Source organism: Coenobita brevimanus, chromosome 93 (genome assembly GCF_032717465.1).
Source record: "Coenobita brevimanus isolate Jiangsu-jjx chromosome 93, ASM3271746v2, whole genome shotgun sequence".
Lineage (NCBI taxonomy): Eukaryota > Metazoa > Arthropoda > Malacostraca > Decapoda > Coenobitidae > Coenobita > Coenobita brevimanus.
Genome location: NC_137046.1, coordinates 40,773,194 through 40,790,809, shown reverse-complemented (window position 1 = coordinate 40,790,809; position 17,616 = coordinate 40,773,194). Strand labels below are relative to the sequence as shown.

Below are 17,616 nucleotides of genomic sequence, written 5' to 3'. Positions count from 1 at the left end.
AAAAAAAAAACTGGCTAATTATATTACACCAGTCTTGAATACGACAGCCCTAACGTACATTTGTTATGGACGGTGGGTATTAGCTCCGAAATAGTGTATTGCGAGTGTGTAGCACTTAGGAAGACTACTTGGGCCTCAGAGAACGGCCAGGATATTTATGGCCGGAGCCGGACATACAAAAAAGCTAAACATGAAGTTACCAGTTCAGGATCAAGAGAGGGTGAAAAATGTGAGAGAAGGATGAAATGTTACTGAGGAAAAAGTGAAAATTATCTGGTTAACAAAAGAATTACTTAAAATGCAAACAGACGAAGAATGGTTACTAAAAAAAAAAAAAAAAAAAAAAAAAAAGATGAACTACGGTACCTAAAGAACATAAAATGCTGGAACATATTTCTCTTCTAAGAACGGCAGTTACTAAGCAGTTTCTCTAATGCTTTAGGGCTACAAAAACATTACCAAAGAACCACGGGTAACAGAAAAACTTGGTACGGTAGTGAAAGCTTGGAGAAAAAATAAATAGCGAAAATACACCAGAGAGTTAATAAACGAAAAACGTCTCACTATTACAGTAAATGCTAATATTCGAAACTGCCAGGAGGCCGAAGTTCCCGATGAATGCAAATTGCCAGGAGACTGTTCTGAAAAATAATATTAATAATAAACGAAACTGCCATTTCAGATATGCAAGGGAAAAAAGTTGCCAGGACTGATCCGTATCAGTGACCATTATCACCACTGTGAAAGTGCATGTAATATACTGTAAGTATGTAACCTCTACTTTCATGCTGCAAAAAAATACTATTATGATCTCTGCAAATTTATGGGTGTGCTGTGACTGGACTAGTGGAGACAAAGACGGTATCAGTGAGCGAGCACACACAAATAGGACGACAACAGTGTTAGTGATATCAACTGCGGGGTTAGTGATATTAAATGATAATAACTGACAAACACTAAACACTGTAATACTGACTCATATACCAGTTGATAATATTACTACATTCCAGTGATGATATATTCCTCCTGTCTTATTATTATTTCTAATGTTAATTTTTGTTACAGCTGGGCACCCATGACCAATATAATTTCACTGATTATATGTTGACAGTGATACCTATAGCATATGTTCCATATGTACTGTAACTACTGTTGTTATATTAATACAGTAATCATACACTGTTCTTACCGTATATTAATACGGTAATCATACCAGTAATCGTGGTATTTTTAACCATATTGGGGCCGTGGACTTCCTTCAAGTGAATTAAGTCTGGTAACAGCTGTCATAAAATCTCCCGTTTCTGACCGACTTACCGAGAGCGTTTATCACCCCTTCAGCACAACATCTTTTTTCTTCGGGTTACCAATCCATAAGAGTATTTTACTTAGAATCAGTGAGACTTCTGTTACGGAAGGGATTAAAGGTCATGGTGTAACAGATTTACCTTTCACTATATATCGTTTTACTGAGAAGGGTCTGTCCAAAACTAAATTAAATCATCATCATGTTCCAAGAATATCTTGCGAAAGCCGTAAGCGTTTAAGTGTTATAACATCACAAACCTACAATACCAGGATCAGATGGCCACCAAACACTTACGACATACAAGGTGGTATCCTAACTTCCCAGGAGACGTGCTGTACAGCGGTGTTCTACAAGCAGAGACCACGACAGTGCGAACAAGACCCCAAATTACTGTCATGTGTGAAAGCCAGGCTGAGAGTAAAGGGTGCCTGGTTCTGACTACGGGTTTGAATACACACGATTTCTGCTTTATGAATATGACCATGAAATTTACCATATTATTAATTCACTACTCACAAGTGTACAAACTATAACATTTTACGACGCTGGGTGGTAACCATATAATCACGGGCTGAAGTGAAGCCAACTTTGGTGCCCCTATTAACAGGGTGGAGAAACGCAAATGCGGCATCCACCTAGGAACTAAACCTCCACACTTTGCGGGAACATCGGTTCACTGCACGGGACGAACCCTGTAGGGACGGTTGCTTGCCTGTGGTTGTGGGTCTGCACGACCAGATAGCCCGGGGTTGATTAACAACAAGAACTGATGTACTGTAAATATACGGATATTTGGCTTAAGAGGATCATGGATGAGGATGCGCTTATTTTATGTTTCATACTCTCGGGATATACTGACACCTTGTTAATATAAATACAACTAATTCGGAATAATTACTCAGGTCGTACTATTTGTATTTCTTTATTACTCTTGAAAAATGATGTTGGTTTTACAATATATACCTGTATAACTATATAATGCATGATATGTACACGGAATAGTGACATAAATACAAGCGTCTCATTTGAAATAAGCTTAGTGTACCTGAACCAAAGGCAAATTGGACTAGAGCTGATTCCAGATTAAGGAATTCACTGACATGCAGTCTAGCTTTAGTTCTGGCCTCAAAAATAAGTTTATTTACTCATGACAGATATGTCGGTGTTTTCCTTCTACAGCTATCTTGAATCAATAAATAAGTTGGGGTTTCACGTCTTACCAAACATCCAACCCCAAACTTCGCCTAAGGTGGCTACGGTAAAAACGCACCCTCGCCTCTCTATCATAGTTCATCGCAACTCACTACACTGGGCCACTCTTCACTCTTCAACTTATGCTCCCACACTTCGCTAATCTTAATCCTGGAACTTGGGCAGTCATCTGATGGATCTTTTTAAGCGACTTAGAAGGCTGAAACTCTATGCCTATCGACTGTGCGAAGGTCATTAAATCAATCAATTTCTTGCTAAGTCCAAGTCACCACCTAAACACGATCCGCTTTAGTCTGTGTATCTTCAGTCAAAATCCTACTGCTGGGTCGACAGGGTCAAAGGTGAAGTATAAATATGTATGGAACTCATCATTCCACATCAACTCTCACGTAAAGGTGAAGGTTAAACAGATGTGCTGAACTATCACGGAGTTTTGGGGTTAATATTTTTAATGTAAGCAAAGTAAGGTTCTAGGTAGGAGTAACAACTTATTTTCTAATTACCCCAGCAGGGGTGCAGCTAGACTTCGTGTTGAAGGTGTTTCCAAAAGTGTACGCGTATTATGTACGCGTGTATATACAGTATATTCCAACCCATAGCTGATGACCTTTGCCCTTGCACATTAACAAATGTTCACAATATTTTGGAAAGGCTAGCGAAACTCCTTTAGAAAAAATAACCTTCATAGGAAGTGGTATATTCTGATAAACATTAAGACTGCATACTGTATATCTGAATAGCAAATTTCACTGTAGCCTACTATCACCTGTAAGATGTTCAGAAACTGAATTCTTCTGGGACGGGACTGCACCTAGCAGTGATATCAGTACAGTGCTACAGACTCCACGGTAATGATTCTATGGATGTGGAGTGACTGAAACTAGATAGCCGTTCAGTGGCCACTACTGACCGCATATTAGTCTTGACCTCCCAGGGGCCACAGTCAGATACGATCTATAGGTAGATCTGACAGGTGGATATTTTAAGTGTATTAGAAATTCGGTGAATGCAAAAGTCGTAGGAAAATACTTTGAAGTACCGATAATTAACAGTACATCGCTTTTTTCTTCTTTCATTTTTTTTTTTTTTTGCCTGGATGGAGGAAAGAGCTTCCAGGCAACCAGGAAACTTTTCTCTACCACCAATTAGGCATAATGTTACTATGTGCACTTCTTTCTGAGTGAGAGTCAAATTTGTTAGTTGAATACATTACAAACTACACTACAGGTGCATCACTACCCCAAAGGTGTAAGACTTCATGGTGATGTTAGTGTGGATGTTAGGGTTACCGCTGCTAAAGAGGGTGTGAGGTGTCAGGTGGATCGTTTGGCCTGTGGATGGCGCCGCTCCAGTTGCCTGAGGAAGGACACAGCCTGGTCGTCCCAAGTCCGTGACCGTAGCGCCCTCAGTGCCTCGTACCCTGGGTATAAAGATGGTGCTATATTAAGGAGAGGAAAGTCAGTATTGTCAGTTACAGACTATTATAATGAGTTCTGTACTGATATTGGGATATGGCGACCCCGCTGTCCAAGCAATTATGTTGCAAGCAGGAGGATGAGTGTGTTTAGAGTTACCCTCTTCTCTAATTCATATCCCCAGAGGGATCGGAGAGCTTTGCTCCAGACTCCCCACTTCATGGAAACACGAGATAATGGATTATGATGATGATGACATTCGACCTCACTTTGACCACAGACAACAAAGAATGCCCTAACCATGTCAGCTGTGATTTTCAGGTTTGACAAACCTGGCTTCTTAAATCAGACCATCTACGTGCAGTACCCCTCGCGATCCAATCTCTCAAAGCCTTGAATGTCGGCACAGTCGGCAGATCTACACTGGGTAAACTTATATTGTAACTGAGTCCTGCACCATTAGCAGAAGTACTGCCTACGAGAAGAGCTGGAGTTTACGGCCACATCAAAGTGATATGAAGGCTAGCCTACAGTTCGTGCTCCTGAGACCTGTATCCATTGAATCACAACCATTTTGTACCATGAACTTTTCAGATCATTCAGATCTTAAATGAAGTAAACTTGCAACAGGAAGATGAAGGTACACTAAGGATAAAGTTCATAAATGATTAAGAAAAGTAGAGAAAACTAAAGCAGTAACTCGCCTACAGGCTTATATATTACATTTTCTTTAAGGTTACGTTTCAAAGAAAACTTAGCCTGGCGAAGATAACTGAAGGAAATATGGGCCTTCTATTTCAATGATTAAATATTTTGACGATGGGACGCCTCTTCGCCGTGGCACCACCTCCCAGAGGATCTGGAAGCCAAACCGTCCCAGCTATCCCGTCCCAGTGCGATACGTTGCCCCAGTGCTGCTGTTGTCGTGAGGCACTACTGTGGTGAATAACCCACCACAGGCTCAAAGGCATATGTTACGAAGATGAGCTGCGCGGCAAAGCACCTCATAGCGTCTACCCCCACATTTTCCTTACTTAATAACTAAAGATATTTTCGACAGTATCACATTAACAGTTACTGTCTACTCTGACACGTAACATTATGCGCGTTTCTTCGACGTCTTACACAAGAATGGCGAGAAATGAGAACAAGCACTCAGCTGTAACATGGAAAAAATATTATGAAATGAATGGTGGTGTGCCCCATCTTCGCGAAGGTTTGTGTCGCCTACTTTTTGGGTTTTTCTTTTTCACTTGTTCGGAAGCCTATCTATTCCATCTTCAGTTATGGGAAGGAAGAAGTTCAAGTTATTCGTATCAACTACCTCTTCATTCCGATGATTTATTTTTGTTTTCTTGACACACATTCACAGAAAGATAGAGATTTTCTCAACTGGTAGGGGTTAACTCTTTGTAAGTGAAAGTTGAAATATGACTAAGCTGACATTAATGGTCGAAATATACTGTTTCAGTTTCCACAACGCATTATCATGTAATTCTGATGCAGGCTAACACTAAATTGGCTGATCTAAAACAATATATGGGTAAGACTATGTTTATTTTCATCGCCAACACTTCAGTTTTGTTGTTCAGGTGTTGCAAGGCTCGAACCATGAATGAATGGAGGTGTGGCCCTTCTTCATTTGGGAATCTAATTATAGCCCTCCCACTGTCATATGTTTCCTTTTCCTGCTTCTGGAGCTTACTCAGCCCATTTTCTGATAAGTAAAACAAGGTATGATGATGACGAAGAAACAATATTTTTCATGTCATGTAAGTATAAATATATGACTAGACTGAAGTAAAACTATGTTTATTTCGATTAAGAACACTGTAGATGCAGGCTTTTTAATAACAGCTCGGTCTGTCAGAAACTCCCTATAAGGTTTTTCGAACCCAAGGCGATTTATTTCTGTACGTTTTAATGGCGTCCCATATTGCAATCTTAATGGTACCACATCTGCCTACTGCTATTTTCTTGTTTCAGTTAGTCATTCAGGTATAGCATGAAGAAGACTCACCCGTATCAAAGTCCGGGAGGCACATGGGTAAGGTGGTGTTCTGCAGGGCGGGTGAGTCAAGGTAGGGGAGGGCGGGAAGGGGCAGGTAGGCCTCCCCCACCACCCAACCACCTGCCATCAAAGCCACCTCCAGGTACCCCTCTACCCCACCATCACCTGTAGGGCTGTAGGGAAATATATTCCACCGGAGAGGTGGACAACAGTCATTATGCTTCTCGATTATTATCGTTTAATAAGGTACAGTTCAGCACAGTATAATAAATTAAATGAAAGACTGAAACACTGGAGGGGGTACATGCATATATAAATATTATTTATCAAGGTGGGGTGGGGGGGCACTTTTATCATGAGATGGACAACACAGACACTTTGTTTCCCGAAAAACATTCAAAATAAGAGACACTATTATAAACTGAGTCGGAAGTATTGTAAGAATCTTATGGCCCGTTTTCTGGTAGGCTTAGAAGGCTCCTTAGCACCTCTCCCTTATATATTAATTTTGTATAATATTCATTAACCCTTTCAGCCAGCGAACGTCTTCTATGTTAATAAAACTGTAACTATGTAACTACTCTTAATATTACATCCGTGTACTAAATACCAAAATGGTCACTCACAACTCAGATGGGTCACAGAAGGTGGGTAGGTTGTGTGTGAAGGCGGGAAAAAGATGGTGAAAGTAGCAGGGATTCAGATATTCCACATAATTATCAATAAGCAACGGTGGATTGCATATGACTAGGTAACTTATTAATATCTCAACCTTTACTAAGGCCAATATCAACAAAGCAGAGGATGTGAAGATGTGAACAAGTCAGCAGTTTTTAAAGATAATTTCTTAAACATCTGATCATGAGAGAACACACTTGAAGTTTAGGTACCGTTGCTAATTACACTGTACTGTGAGATGCAAGCTTATCACATGTAACAATGAGAAAACACTCCCATAATTCTTCCGTCAGTAAAAAAATAAATAAATTTCTATAATTTCTCGTTCCTGCCAGATGAATGCTTTTTCGGTCTTACAGTGCCAATCAGTTAATTATACGGTCTAGGTCTGCCCTGTAACAGGGTCTGAGAGCGTAGGCCTATACTTCTGCTGACGCCGGATCTGGATCCACGTCAGAGTCAACCGAACTCTTCCTTGGCCCTCTGCCCACCAGATTTCACTGAAATCTGGTGACATCTTTTTGAGATATTTTGTACACAAGCAAAGAGACAGACAAACACTGATGAATACATAACCTCCTCCAACTTCGTTGACAGGGGAAATTATAGGTGTTTCATAAATTACTGTAAACTACAAGGGGCCTGCTTGCACCTTAGCACTCTCAGTTTCAATAATAAGATCGAAAGCACCATATCAAAGGGACTCACAATTCAAATGTGTCATAGAAGGTGGGCGGGCAGTGTGTGGAGGCTGGGGTGCGACGGAGGGAGGCGCAGGGAAACACTTCTCTGGGTACCACCTGAACCGTCACCTGGTACCGGGGCGAGCACTTGGATGCCCCGCCACTGTGTCCACGCCTGCACCCACGCCCGTACGCCTTGATCATGTCTCTCGCCTCCATTATCCGCACCGTCAGACGCCCCGGCTGACTGAAGAAGGCCTGGACACATATTTAGAAAGAATATCATCACCATCATCATGACATTTTTCTCCCTTATATTTGAGGTATGGAAACAAATTTACTAGCCAATTTCTTAAAAGTACCTTTATTACTCTAAAAATATTATTTCTTTCATAACCAATAACGCCTCATGCCACCAAGGCCAGGAGTCACAAAGAAACTTATCATCAGTCCACTTTCGTAATTATGAATAGTTTTCACAATAACACAAATACATTGAAAGATTCAGCATCTTTTTTTCCTTCTTAGCATATAAATGTTGGAGGCAAATTATCGTTAAGTAGATCAGATATTTGTTCTAAGGTGTTTAGTGGAGAAGTATCTAGAGAAGGGAAGGAAAGTGTATGCTGCCTTCATGGACCTGGAGAAAGCTTATGACAGAATAGATAGGCAAGGTATGTGGAAGGTATTAAGAATATATGGAGTGGAGGGGAAATTGTTGAGTGCTGTGAAGAGTATGTACGAGGGAGCTAGGGTTACGGTGCGAGTGGATGGTGAGCTGAGCGAGTTCTTTGATCTCAATGTGGGACTGAAACAGGGTTGTGTGATGTTTCCATGGCTGTTTAATATATACATGGATGGGGTTGTAAAGGAGGTGCAGGGTAGGCCAGTGGATGTGGGGGTGGCTCTAATGAATGAGGGTGAGATTTGGAAGCTTCCGGTGTTGCTGTTTGCTGATGATACAGTACTGTTGAGTGAAGATGAATGGGAGTTGCAAGGTTTGGTGAATGAATTTGGGACAGTGTGTAGGAGGAGGAATCTGAAAGTTAATGTAAACAAAAGTAAAGTTATGGTGTTTGAGAGGAATGAAGTCACAGAGTGTGCAGTGAGGTTGGATGGCGAGGATATGGAGAATGTGAGTACATTCAAGTACTTGGGTAGTGTGATGAGTAAGGATGGAACTTTGGGGGATGAAGTGCGTGAAAGGGTACAGCAGGGAAGGAAGTTGTTGGTACACTGAAAGCAGTGATGAGAAATAGGGAGGTGAGTATGGAAGTTAAGAAGTCACTACATGGTAGTATTGTGATCCCTACCCTGACGTATGGAAGCGAGGCATGGACCTTGCAAGAGGGGAACAAGTCAAGAATGAGAGCAGTGGAAATGAGTTACTTGAGAGGAGCATGTGGAGTGACGTGGAGGGACAGGTTGACGAATGTAGAAGTGAAGGAACGCTGTGGGGTGGATGTGGATGTGGTTGAGAAGATTAGGAGAAATACACTGAGGTGGTTTGGACATGTGAAGAGAATGGAAAATGAAAGACTGACTAAGAGGGTGTATGTAGGTGAGGTGGAGGGAGGGAGAGGTAGACCGAGGATGAGGTGGAGGGATGGAGTTGAGAGGTATATGAGGGAGGGAGGGGTGAGTTGGGGGGAGGGTAGTCAAATGGTGGTGACAGAGCGACTTGGAGGCGTTTTGTCTGCGGCCACCCTTTGCGGGATTAGGGCATCGGGCTATAGATAGATAGATAGATAGATAGATGATTTTTTCCCGGGATTGACAAAGAAAGAAAAGTGAAAATTCTTCCTTTGTGTTATACTGATTAGAAAAATGGAGTTGAACTGATCATAATTTTGTTTGCGAATTCCACCAAATTTATGATTTTAAGATCTCCACCCCCCCCCCCAAAAAAAAAAAAAAAAAAAAAAAAAAAAAAAAAAAAAAAAAAAACGCCTGCCTTTCATAAACCCTGCAACCTTCCTACACTAGCATCGCTTCATATGACCTTCACCTCATCGCACCAGGGCCAGTATTCAACAAATAAAAATACGACCAGTTCGTAACTATAACTCGCTTTGAAAAGAGAACAAACTATAACTCGCTTTGAAAAGAGAACAAACTATAACTCGCTTTGGAAAGAGAACAAGAGTCATGGAAATATTCTGTACGCTTCTTTTCTTGTTCATGGAAACGTGTCTTAGATATGAAACTTCTGCACTCTCTTTTCCTGTTCCTTCATGCTATAACAAATCTTATTTATGACAGAGAAGTGATCGTAACCTTTTTTATGATTACAGAATAAGTTAAGGTGGTATGAATTGGTGTTTTGGCAAGGAGTATGAAGGAATATTTTAGATTCCAAAATATTTATTACATATTAGGATTTTTTAAGGTACCGTAAAGTCCAGGTTCATGCACTTAAAATTTGTCAATGTACTCGACGAAATACTTTTGTCCCAACTCATACAACAATGTGTAAGGAGTCACCCAGACGCGGATATTAAAGAACACATCCACCATGACAGGATATAAGAGAACCCACCCACCATGACGATGATATAAGAGGAATACCCATGAAAGTAATGTGGTAAAATACTTGTTAGATAGACAAGAGTGTCACAGCTTGTCTGTTTAGTCTGCACAGATGAAGAATGCACACATCACATGTTTACAGCTGATTCAGGTCAATCAGGTCACACCCCAAATGTCAGTGGAGAAAGAGAGAGGTATTTCTGAGCAGGAACGATCTGGGCATGACCACGCTCCTCCGCTTGCAATATCTCTGCCCTAATAAACGCCCCCTAACAACATCTCTAATTATCCCAGTGTGGAGTACAGTACAAAGGGGATGATGGTGTAACACTTCGCACTCACACACGTGGAATGAATCATCAAAAGACATCGCGAGAAACAACTTGGGAGGAGACAAGATCGAAAGGTAGACGATGCGAAAGATACGACGACAACGACGACGATGACGACTAATTGATGTCCAGTATCAGGGGGATAGCTATATCCATTACACATATTTCTAGCATCTGTCAGCAATTCATCGAACACCTTACACGCCGAGGAGGATATAGGAGAGGTCACCCACCCTGACGAGGACGTGTGCGGTGGGCATGAGGGCGGCAGTGACTTGCTGGCGATATCGGTCCTGGTAGTAACGTGAGATGAGGGCCACGGTGGTCACTCGTTGCTGCCCCGCCTGTTCCACCACAGACATATACCCTGGAATATCATCACAGGTTAACTCCTTGAATATGATGATTTTTTTTTTTTTTTATTCTTGCTACCTTTGGGGCTAAGATGCGAATGAATGTGTTTGAATGGATGAGTAAATGGGGAGTGTGTCGTCCTGTCTCGGCTACCTCCCTTTCCTTGGGGGAAGCAGCCTAGGTATATAGATAGATAGATAGACCTTCAGATGATTTTATTAACTTGGAAAAAATGTCTACTGATGAGGTTAGAAACGTTCTCGATTAATTCCTTCGCAACTTTATTGTTCTCCCTGTGTTGAATAAAACTGTCTTAATGAAACATGAATAAAATTTAAAATATACGTCATCAGACTGAAAAGGTTAAGCTAGGATCAGCTGAGAGCATGTGTCTGTCTGCCTATTTATTTGCCCGTCCGTATATTTATTAACATGTTTGTATATTTGTCTCAGCTTCTCGATCAGTGTTTGCCCCGAATCCAGGTTCTAAACTCCGTTGTGGCTGACATTTAGGTGGATGCCTGTGAGTAGGTTCTTTCATATCCCAGGAAATACTACCACAGTGTCAGTTCATACAAACTCTGACACACACAAACAAAGCCACATGCACATTCTACAATGCACAGGCACCACTCTCACTACACACGCTTCAAAAATCGTATTTGGCCAGCATGTGGAAGAGTTGATGCTGGTTATCTTTCTTCATTAGCGAAAAAAGTTAGTTCTGCAGATGCCCGTACATAAACCAACAAAGACATCATATATCTACCTAAACATTTATCTGTGTATCTGATAAACATATTTTGGCTGAGATTTTCACCAGTTCACGATAGTTTTTCATTCATATGTTAGATTTGTTACTGGATAAAGAAGAGGAGACAGGGGAGAGATTTTCATTCCCCTCTCTTTGTCCTTCGAGAAAATATTAATCTTAACACCACTAGGGACTGGGTAAATGTTTGTGAATCAATGTCCTTGGATTCTAATGTACTATATATATAGGCTAACTATATGCATTACCACAAGAAGACTAACCTGGCAAGTATTAGAGGTAAAAGGTGTTTGGTACAGTAGAGGACAAAACTTCGACTGACGTTTCACCTCGTGTGTTTCTCACTTTCCTTTGCAGGCTAACTTTTAAAAGCTAAGAGAGGCTATGTTTTCTTGCCCCTAGGCGTTCCTCTTTGATATGACAGATCAGCGAGGAAAGTGATGGACATGCAGGGCAGACGCAGTTAAAGAGTAGGCTACCTTTAATTGTACGAGTACAATACCTGGGGTGGAAGCGGCAGCGGGGTGAAGGCGACCAGGGAATGTGGTGATGGAGAACACCGCTGCCAGGGCCTCCTCCACCACACTGAAGTACTCTGGGGGGCGCCGCTGTACGCATCACCACCAGAACCAGACGGCCATAGCAGTACACACCAGATGACCAGCAGTAAACACCAGAAAAAAAGAAAAAAAAAATACTGTACTTCCCAGTACATTAAGGAAATGAAGTTTTCTCACTACTTTTTAGCAAACACATATTGAAATCCTCACTTCATCTCTTAGGTTAGAATTTGTGTGAGTTATGATGACGATGATGATGATGATGATGTTCAACAATGAAAGTTTTTAATCCTTATACAACGAGAGGCTTTCACAAATTGAATAATATTACTAGGAGGCAGCCAAAATGAAATATGAAAACCGTCATTCTACTGAAGAGGTTTATGGATATAAGATGTGATGCACAACAACATGTGTTCATTACTGAAACAACTAAACGCGCATTCAAGCACGCACGCGCACGGAGATACAATCTATTAATATTTTTAAAAATGCCAATATAAGATTCTTGTGATCATTATATTTGCTAACTAATTTTTACATCGTGTTCTGAACAATTATTTACAGACCTACTACTAGTTCACTGTTGTAACTGAAATTTGTAAAAGGACAAGGAGACCAGAATCCAATATATAACTACGTCTCTTGGTCTTCCTACAAAAAGAAATATTTAGCACCAGAGAGAAATTATCATATATATATATATATATTTTTTACCGTAAGTGTTCAGACGAACTGGCTTCAATTGTTCCTCCCCTTCACATTTTCTCCCGAAATACTCGGGCAGCTGGGAGCGCCCATGAATTCACACTCTCTCCCCCGCAATGCAGAACCTCTGCTTATCAAAATTAATTTATCCCCAGAACTACTACTTTCTGGAATTCGCTTCCTGGGAGTTGTTTCCCACAAACATTTGATCCACTTCAGTTCAAGTTCAGTTGTTATGGTTTTTTTATGAATGGAGATGCCTTTAGGCATATGGACTTATTTTTTTCCCCCTTTGTTTTTCCTTCCTCCATTCATTATCTATTAAATATATATATATATATATATATATATATATATATATATTTTTATATATATATATATATATATATACCCCCTTGTAACTAAGACTTGCTTTAACAGGTAGACCATGAACCATGAGAACATAGTGCATGTTCCTTTCCATGACCTGCCTCCAACATCAGATTACTGTTACGATAGGGGTGAATCTGAGCCCTGAACCCTAACTGTATATTCATCAAGGATCTTAACTAATTTTCCAAATTAAAAGAGTACCTTTAGAAGTTTACAGTACTATTATCAGGAATCGTGTCGTTGTCACATGTGCATTTTGATTTTCCCTCCAATAAGGTCGTGAAGGGTTTGGTAGCTGTATGAGCAGAAACAAAACATACACAAGCAATCCTGAACTTTACCTCATGAGTTTTTAAATATGGAACATCAGTCTTCTGTTTCTTGTGACGTATATGATAGCTTTATGAGTGAAAACAAAGGCATACACAGGCTATTTTATACATAACTGAAGCTCTGCAGTCCCGTGACGTAAGTTTTAGATTTTGTTTGTTTCCACCACACTATACAGTATATTTTGCTCAGCTTTAAAGGGAATCTGAACTGGAGGAGTTAGAGGCCTTCAACAGCTACTTAAATACAAGACGACTTTCCTGTGCTGAGTAAAATTATCTGACGGTATCAAGAATAAAATACAAAATTCAGTACATTCTTAAGGGGAAAGGTTTAAGCTCAAGAGAGTTTGTATATATGGAGCGGGAGTCTCACCCCTGTACTCTCGGCGACAAGAACCATGAATTCCAGCACAAGGGCGTCCCACAGCCGCTGAAGGAGGCGCTGCTGGGGGGATGGGGGGGAGGAAGATGAAAGGGGGAGGGAGAAAGAGGAGGGATGTGAGACTGACGATGAAGAGGGAGAACTGAGGGATGATAATGGTGAAGTCAGGGGGGAAGAGGCAGGAGGTGAGAGTGAGGATGATGAGGGGGTGAAAGAGGAAGAACAGGGAGGTGAGAGGGAAGATGAAGGAAAAGTGACGTAAGAAGGGGGAGGTGAGAATGATGGGGAAGTGGGGAATGATGATAAGGGAAGAGTTAGGGCAGAAGAATATGAGGAAGAGGTAACGGCTAGTGAAGAAGAGGAGGGAGACGTAACAGGAGTAGTGATGGAGGATGAGGTGAGAGAGATAGTAGGAGAGGAGAGAGAAATGCAGGTGGCAGTGCAGGGAGGAGAGAGAGAGGAAGAGGAAGGAGATGCAAGGGATGGAGCTGAGGGAGAAAAGGAGGAAGGATTGGGCTGGGAGGGACTGAAGGAGGAAGATGAAAAGGATGGAAAATGAAAAGCTTTAGCAGAAGCTGAGGAATTACAATGGTCCATAGGAAATGGACTTTGAGCTGATGAAGAGGCCGCGACACAGGGAGAATGGAATGAGGACGCAGATTTAAAGGGAAAGGAGGAAAAGGATGCGGCACTACCAGAGGAAAATGATTTGTAAGAAGTATTGGAAGAAGAGGAAAAAGATGGAGAATTTTGAGAGGAAGAGGAAGATAAAGGTGAGGTTTTGGAAGGAGACACAGTATAAAAAGTTGATCTGGAGTGCGATGAAGAGGAAAGGGAAGCTCTGAAGATGGCAGACGATAATTTTGAGACAGTAGACAGCGCTCTAGCAGATGTGGAGGAAGATGAAGGCCTTGACGAGGAGGATGAAAAATAAGGAACAGATGAATAGGATGTACAAGATACAGGTAAGGACGACTGGCAGGTGGAAGGTGAAGGTACAGATGAAGAGGAGGAGGAGGAAGATCTTATGGAAGGAGATGGAGGTACATATAAAGAGGGGTCAAAAAGTGATAGGACGGCAGACGCGGATGGCTGCTGTAGGTGGTCCTGAATTCTGACGAGGGTGTTGTGTAGGTTGAGGTAGAGAAGGGGTGGCGTGCAGCTCTTGCCCTCCGCCGCACATACCGCTCTCACCTCACTCCGCAGTTTCACACGGACCTTGGAGGGTAAAAATGAGACTCACTGAGCCCAGTTTAATTATGGATACCAGGAAATTATGGCAGCTTAACTTTCAAAGTCTGCCGAACCGTGCGTTTTGTGGTTCCTACTGGTTAACTGAACACTAATGGTCGTATTTTACACTGAAGGGGTGAAGGTGTATGAAAACGTTAAATTTCTGGTGGATTTGTGTGTGGCCGACCAATATGCCACGTCAGAGGACAGCCAACAATGACGTAGTGTACACAGTTAAAACAGTGTATAACACTCTATTCCCGAACTCGGTTTTATAAAAATGTGGTTCTAAATGTAAATCATTTCACCATACCAGACAGATATACACCATCATTATTCTCTTTCCCAACCACACAACGGACAGGGTGATATAAGGTTTTCTTGCTTCTTACGGGGCATATATAGTATAAAATGTGTCAAGTAAACATCCAGTTCTGTGATAGAGGAGGTATAACATGGGAGACATGGAGTTTTCCCGAGCTAAGCCCTGTATTGGACTATATAGCCCCGCTAGGGTTACAGGAGCGAGCTACCACTCCCGGCACGGCAGCCCGGGCGAGGCTTGAACTCGCAATCCCCCGATTACGAGTCCAGCGCGCTACCACTGTGCTACCGCGTCCCCCAGAGGAGGTATAAGGCTGCTTGAAACGAAAATGTTCTGATAAGCGAGTAGCCAGATTCAGTCCCCTTATGCTCTCCGATAAGGAGAGTATGTTTTCACCCCTGTTTGTTTGTTAGTTTGTTTGTCTGTTAGCTGAATTACTTAAAAACTAAAACAGAGATTTGGACCAAAACAGACTGGTAGATAGCTCATGTGTCAGGGAACAATCGATTAACTTTTACGATCGATCCGGACCATATTACAGATTCTGGATTCGGAATTATGTTGCCCTTGTCGGAGGGATGAGCTCCACTGAGTGCCCCTCTAGTTACAAGAGTAAACTCAAAATAAGTGTTCTAACAGAGGAGTGGCCTAAACTTATCACACGAATTCAACTCACCTTGTCCACAGCCTCGACAATGACCTGGTCCATGAGGGCGTCAAGGTTCTGTCTCACGCTGGCCAGGAGTGACGTCACCGTAGCCCCCAGTTCCTTGGCCGCCCCTCCCCGCCCACACCGCTCCACCCGCCGCACCACCCCGCCCACATCCAGCATTCCACCCACCTGCTCCACCGACTCACCTGCCCACCACACCCCCATCAAACACTGGCACAGCTGCAAAGGACTGACTAGTCATTTTAGTTTTGCTGTGGATTTTTTTTTTTTACTGTGTTTATGTTTACACAACAAACTTGATGAGCACTCAGTGGAGTGCATCTCTCCGACAAGGGCAACGTAATTTCCAAACCACTCTTCATAATGGGTTAGGTTTTCTCATTACTGATTGCAAAAAGAGTTTTGCGGATCCAGAATCTCTAATTCGATCCGGACCGATCCCAAAGTTAATCGATTGTTCCCTTGGACATGGGCTATCTACCCACCAAATTTAGTCCATATCTCTCATCTAGCTTTTTAGTAATCCTGCTAACAGACAAACGGACTAACAAACATCGGGCCCTAAAGTTAATCGATTGTTCTCTGGGACATGGGCGATCTACCCATCAAATTTGGTCAAAATCTCTCTTTTAGTATCTGAGTAATCCTGCTTACAAACAAACAAACAAACAGGGGTGAAAACATACTCTGCTCGTCAGAAAGAACAAATAATTTCTAAGAATAAAGACTGCAAGCATTATGGAAGCATTGATATTTCTTTATGGTGAAGTTTTCATTACAGGCCGTAGCCTGGTGTATGAATTTTTCTCTCTGACAAGGAAAGTGTGTTTTCACCGTCGTTTGTTTGTCTGTTAGCAGGATAACTCAAAAACTAAAACAGAGATTTGGACCAAATTTGATGGGTAGAAGGCCCATGTCCAAAGGAACAATCGATTAGCTTTTGGGACCGATCCGGATCGTATTACAGATTCTGGACCCGTAAAACACTTTTTGCGAAAGTCTAATCAATGATGAGAAAACCTAACCCATTATGAAGAGTGGTTTGGATATCACGTTGCCCCTGTCGGAGAGATGCACTCCATTGAGTTCCCCTTTAGTTTTCTACATAGTTAATTTGTTTTTCTTTCCTGTTCATCTGCTTTAAAAAAAAAATCATGAGTCACTGTTTTTGCTCACCACTGGCAGGAAGAAAATAATAGCTTTCACATAAAAAAAGAGACCTATCATCGAGTGTTACGATGGCAGTTCAAAGCTCTCCTGGACAAAACAAAATGCTGTTCTTGATGGCACTGTTACTCCTGTAGTGCAGGAAAACTCTGGACTGCACCTTAACACTGATGACGGGTTTTTATTCGGTGTGAAACCATGGCTTCGTTTTCCCTCCAGCCAATGGTGGAGGTGGAAGGTGATAGAAAATTATGGGTCAAGATTGTACAGCTGCCAACACTAAGAAATATTACCCAACCTGCTCGCCCCTCTGAGCTTACAACCTTCAGTCGCAGCTGTCATCGGTCAAATTATTTATTTCGTGTCTGAAATTAAACGAACTGTAGCGCTTAATATGTTCATGGAAATGCTTTTTCTACTTGACAAATGATACGCACGGCGAACCAGCGTGAGGAACCTTTCTTATGATCAAACTGTATCTTTACACAAATTTAAATACTGTTCATATAAATTTAGTCGGAACAGGCTTTAAATGAGAGAGTAAGTACTAATAAGCAGGCAAAAACAGT

At 41.7% G+C, this 17,616-nt stretch overlaps 1 protein-coding gene across 1 annotated transcript in view; it reads right to left on the bottom strand.

Annotated features, from left to right (window-relative positions):
* Window positions 1–3,581: 3,581 nt before the first annotated feature.
* Window positions 3,582–17,616, bottom strand: part of LOC145412411 (uncharacterized) — a 41,382-nt gene continuing 27,347 nt past the window's right edge. The window contains exons 11-17 of the mRNA XM_080282297.1: window positions 15,884–16,099; window positions 13,641–14,867; window positions 11,798–11,903; window positions 10,403–10,536; window positions 7,334–7,566; window positions 5,957–6,120; window positions 3,582–3,941 (exon numbers count right to left, since the gene is read on the bottom strand). Of these exons, the coding sequence (XP_080138423.1) occupies window positions 3,835–3,941; window positions 5,957–6,120; window positions 7,334–7,566; window positions 10,403–10,536; window positions 11,798–11,903; window positions 13,641–14,867; window positions 15,884–16,099 (2,187 nt within the window). The 3' untranslated portion in view covers window positions 3,582–3,834. The remainder of the gene's footprint in view (window positions 3,942–5,956; window positions 6,121–7,333; window positions 7,567–10,402; window positions 10,537–11,797; window positions 11,904–13,640; window positions 14,868–15,883; window positions 16,100–17,616) is intronic.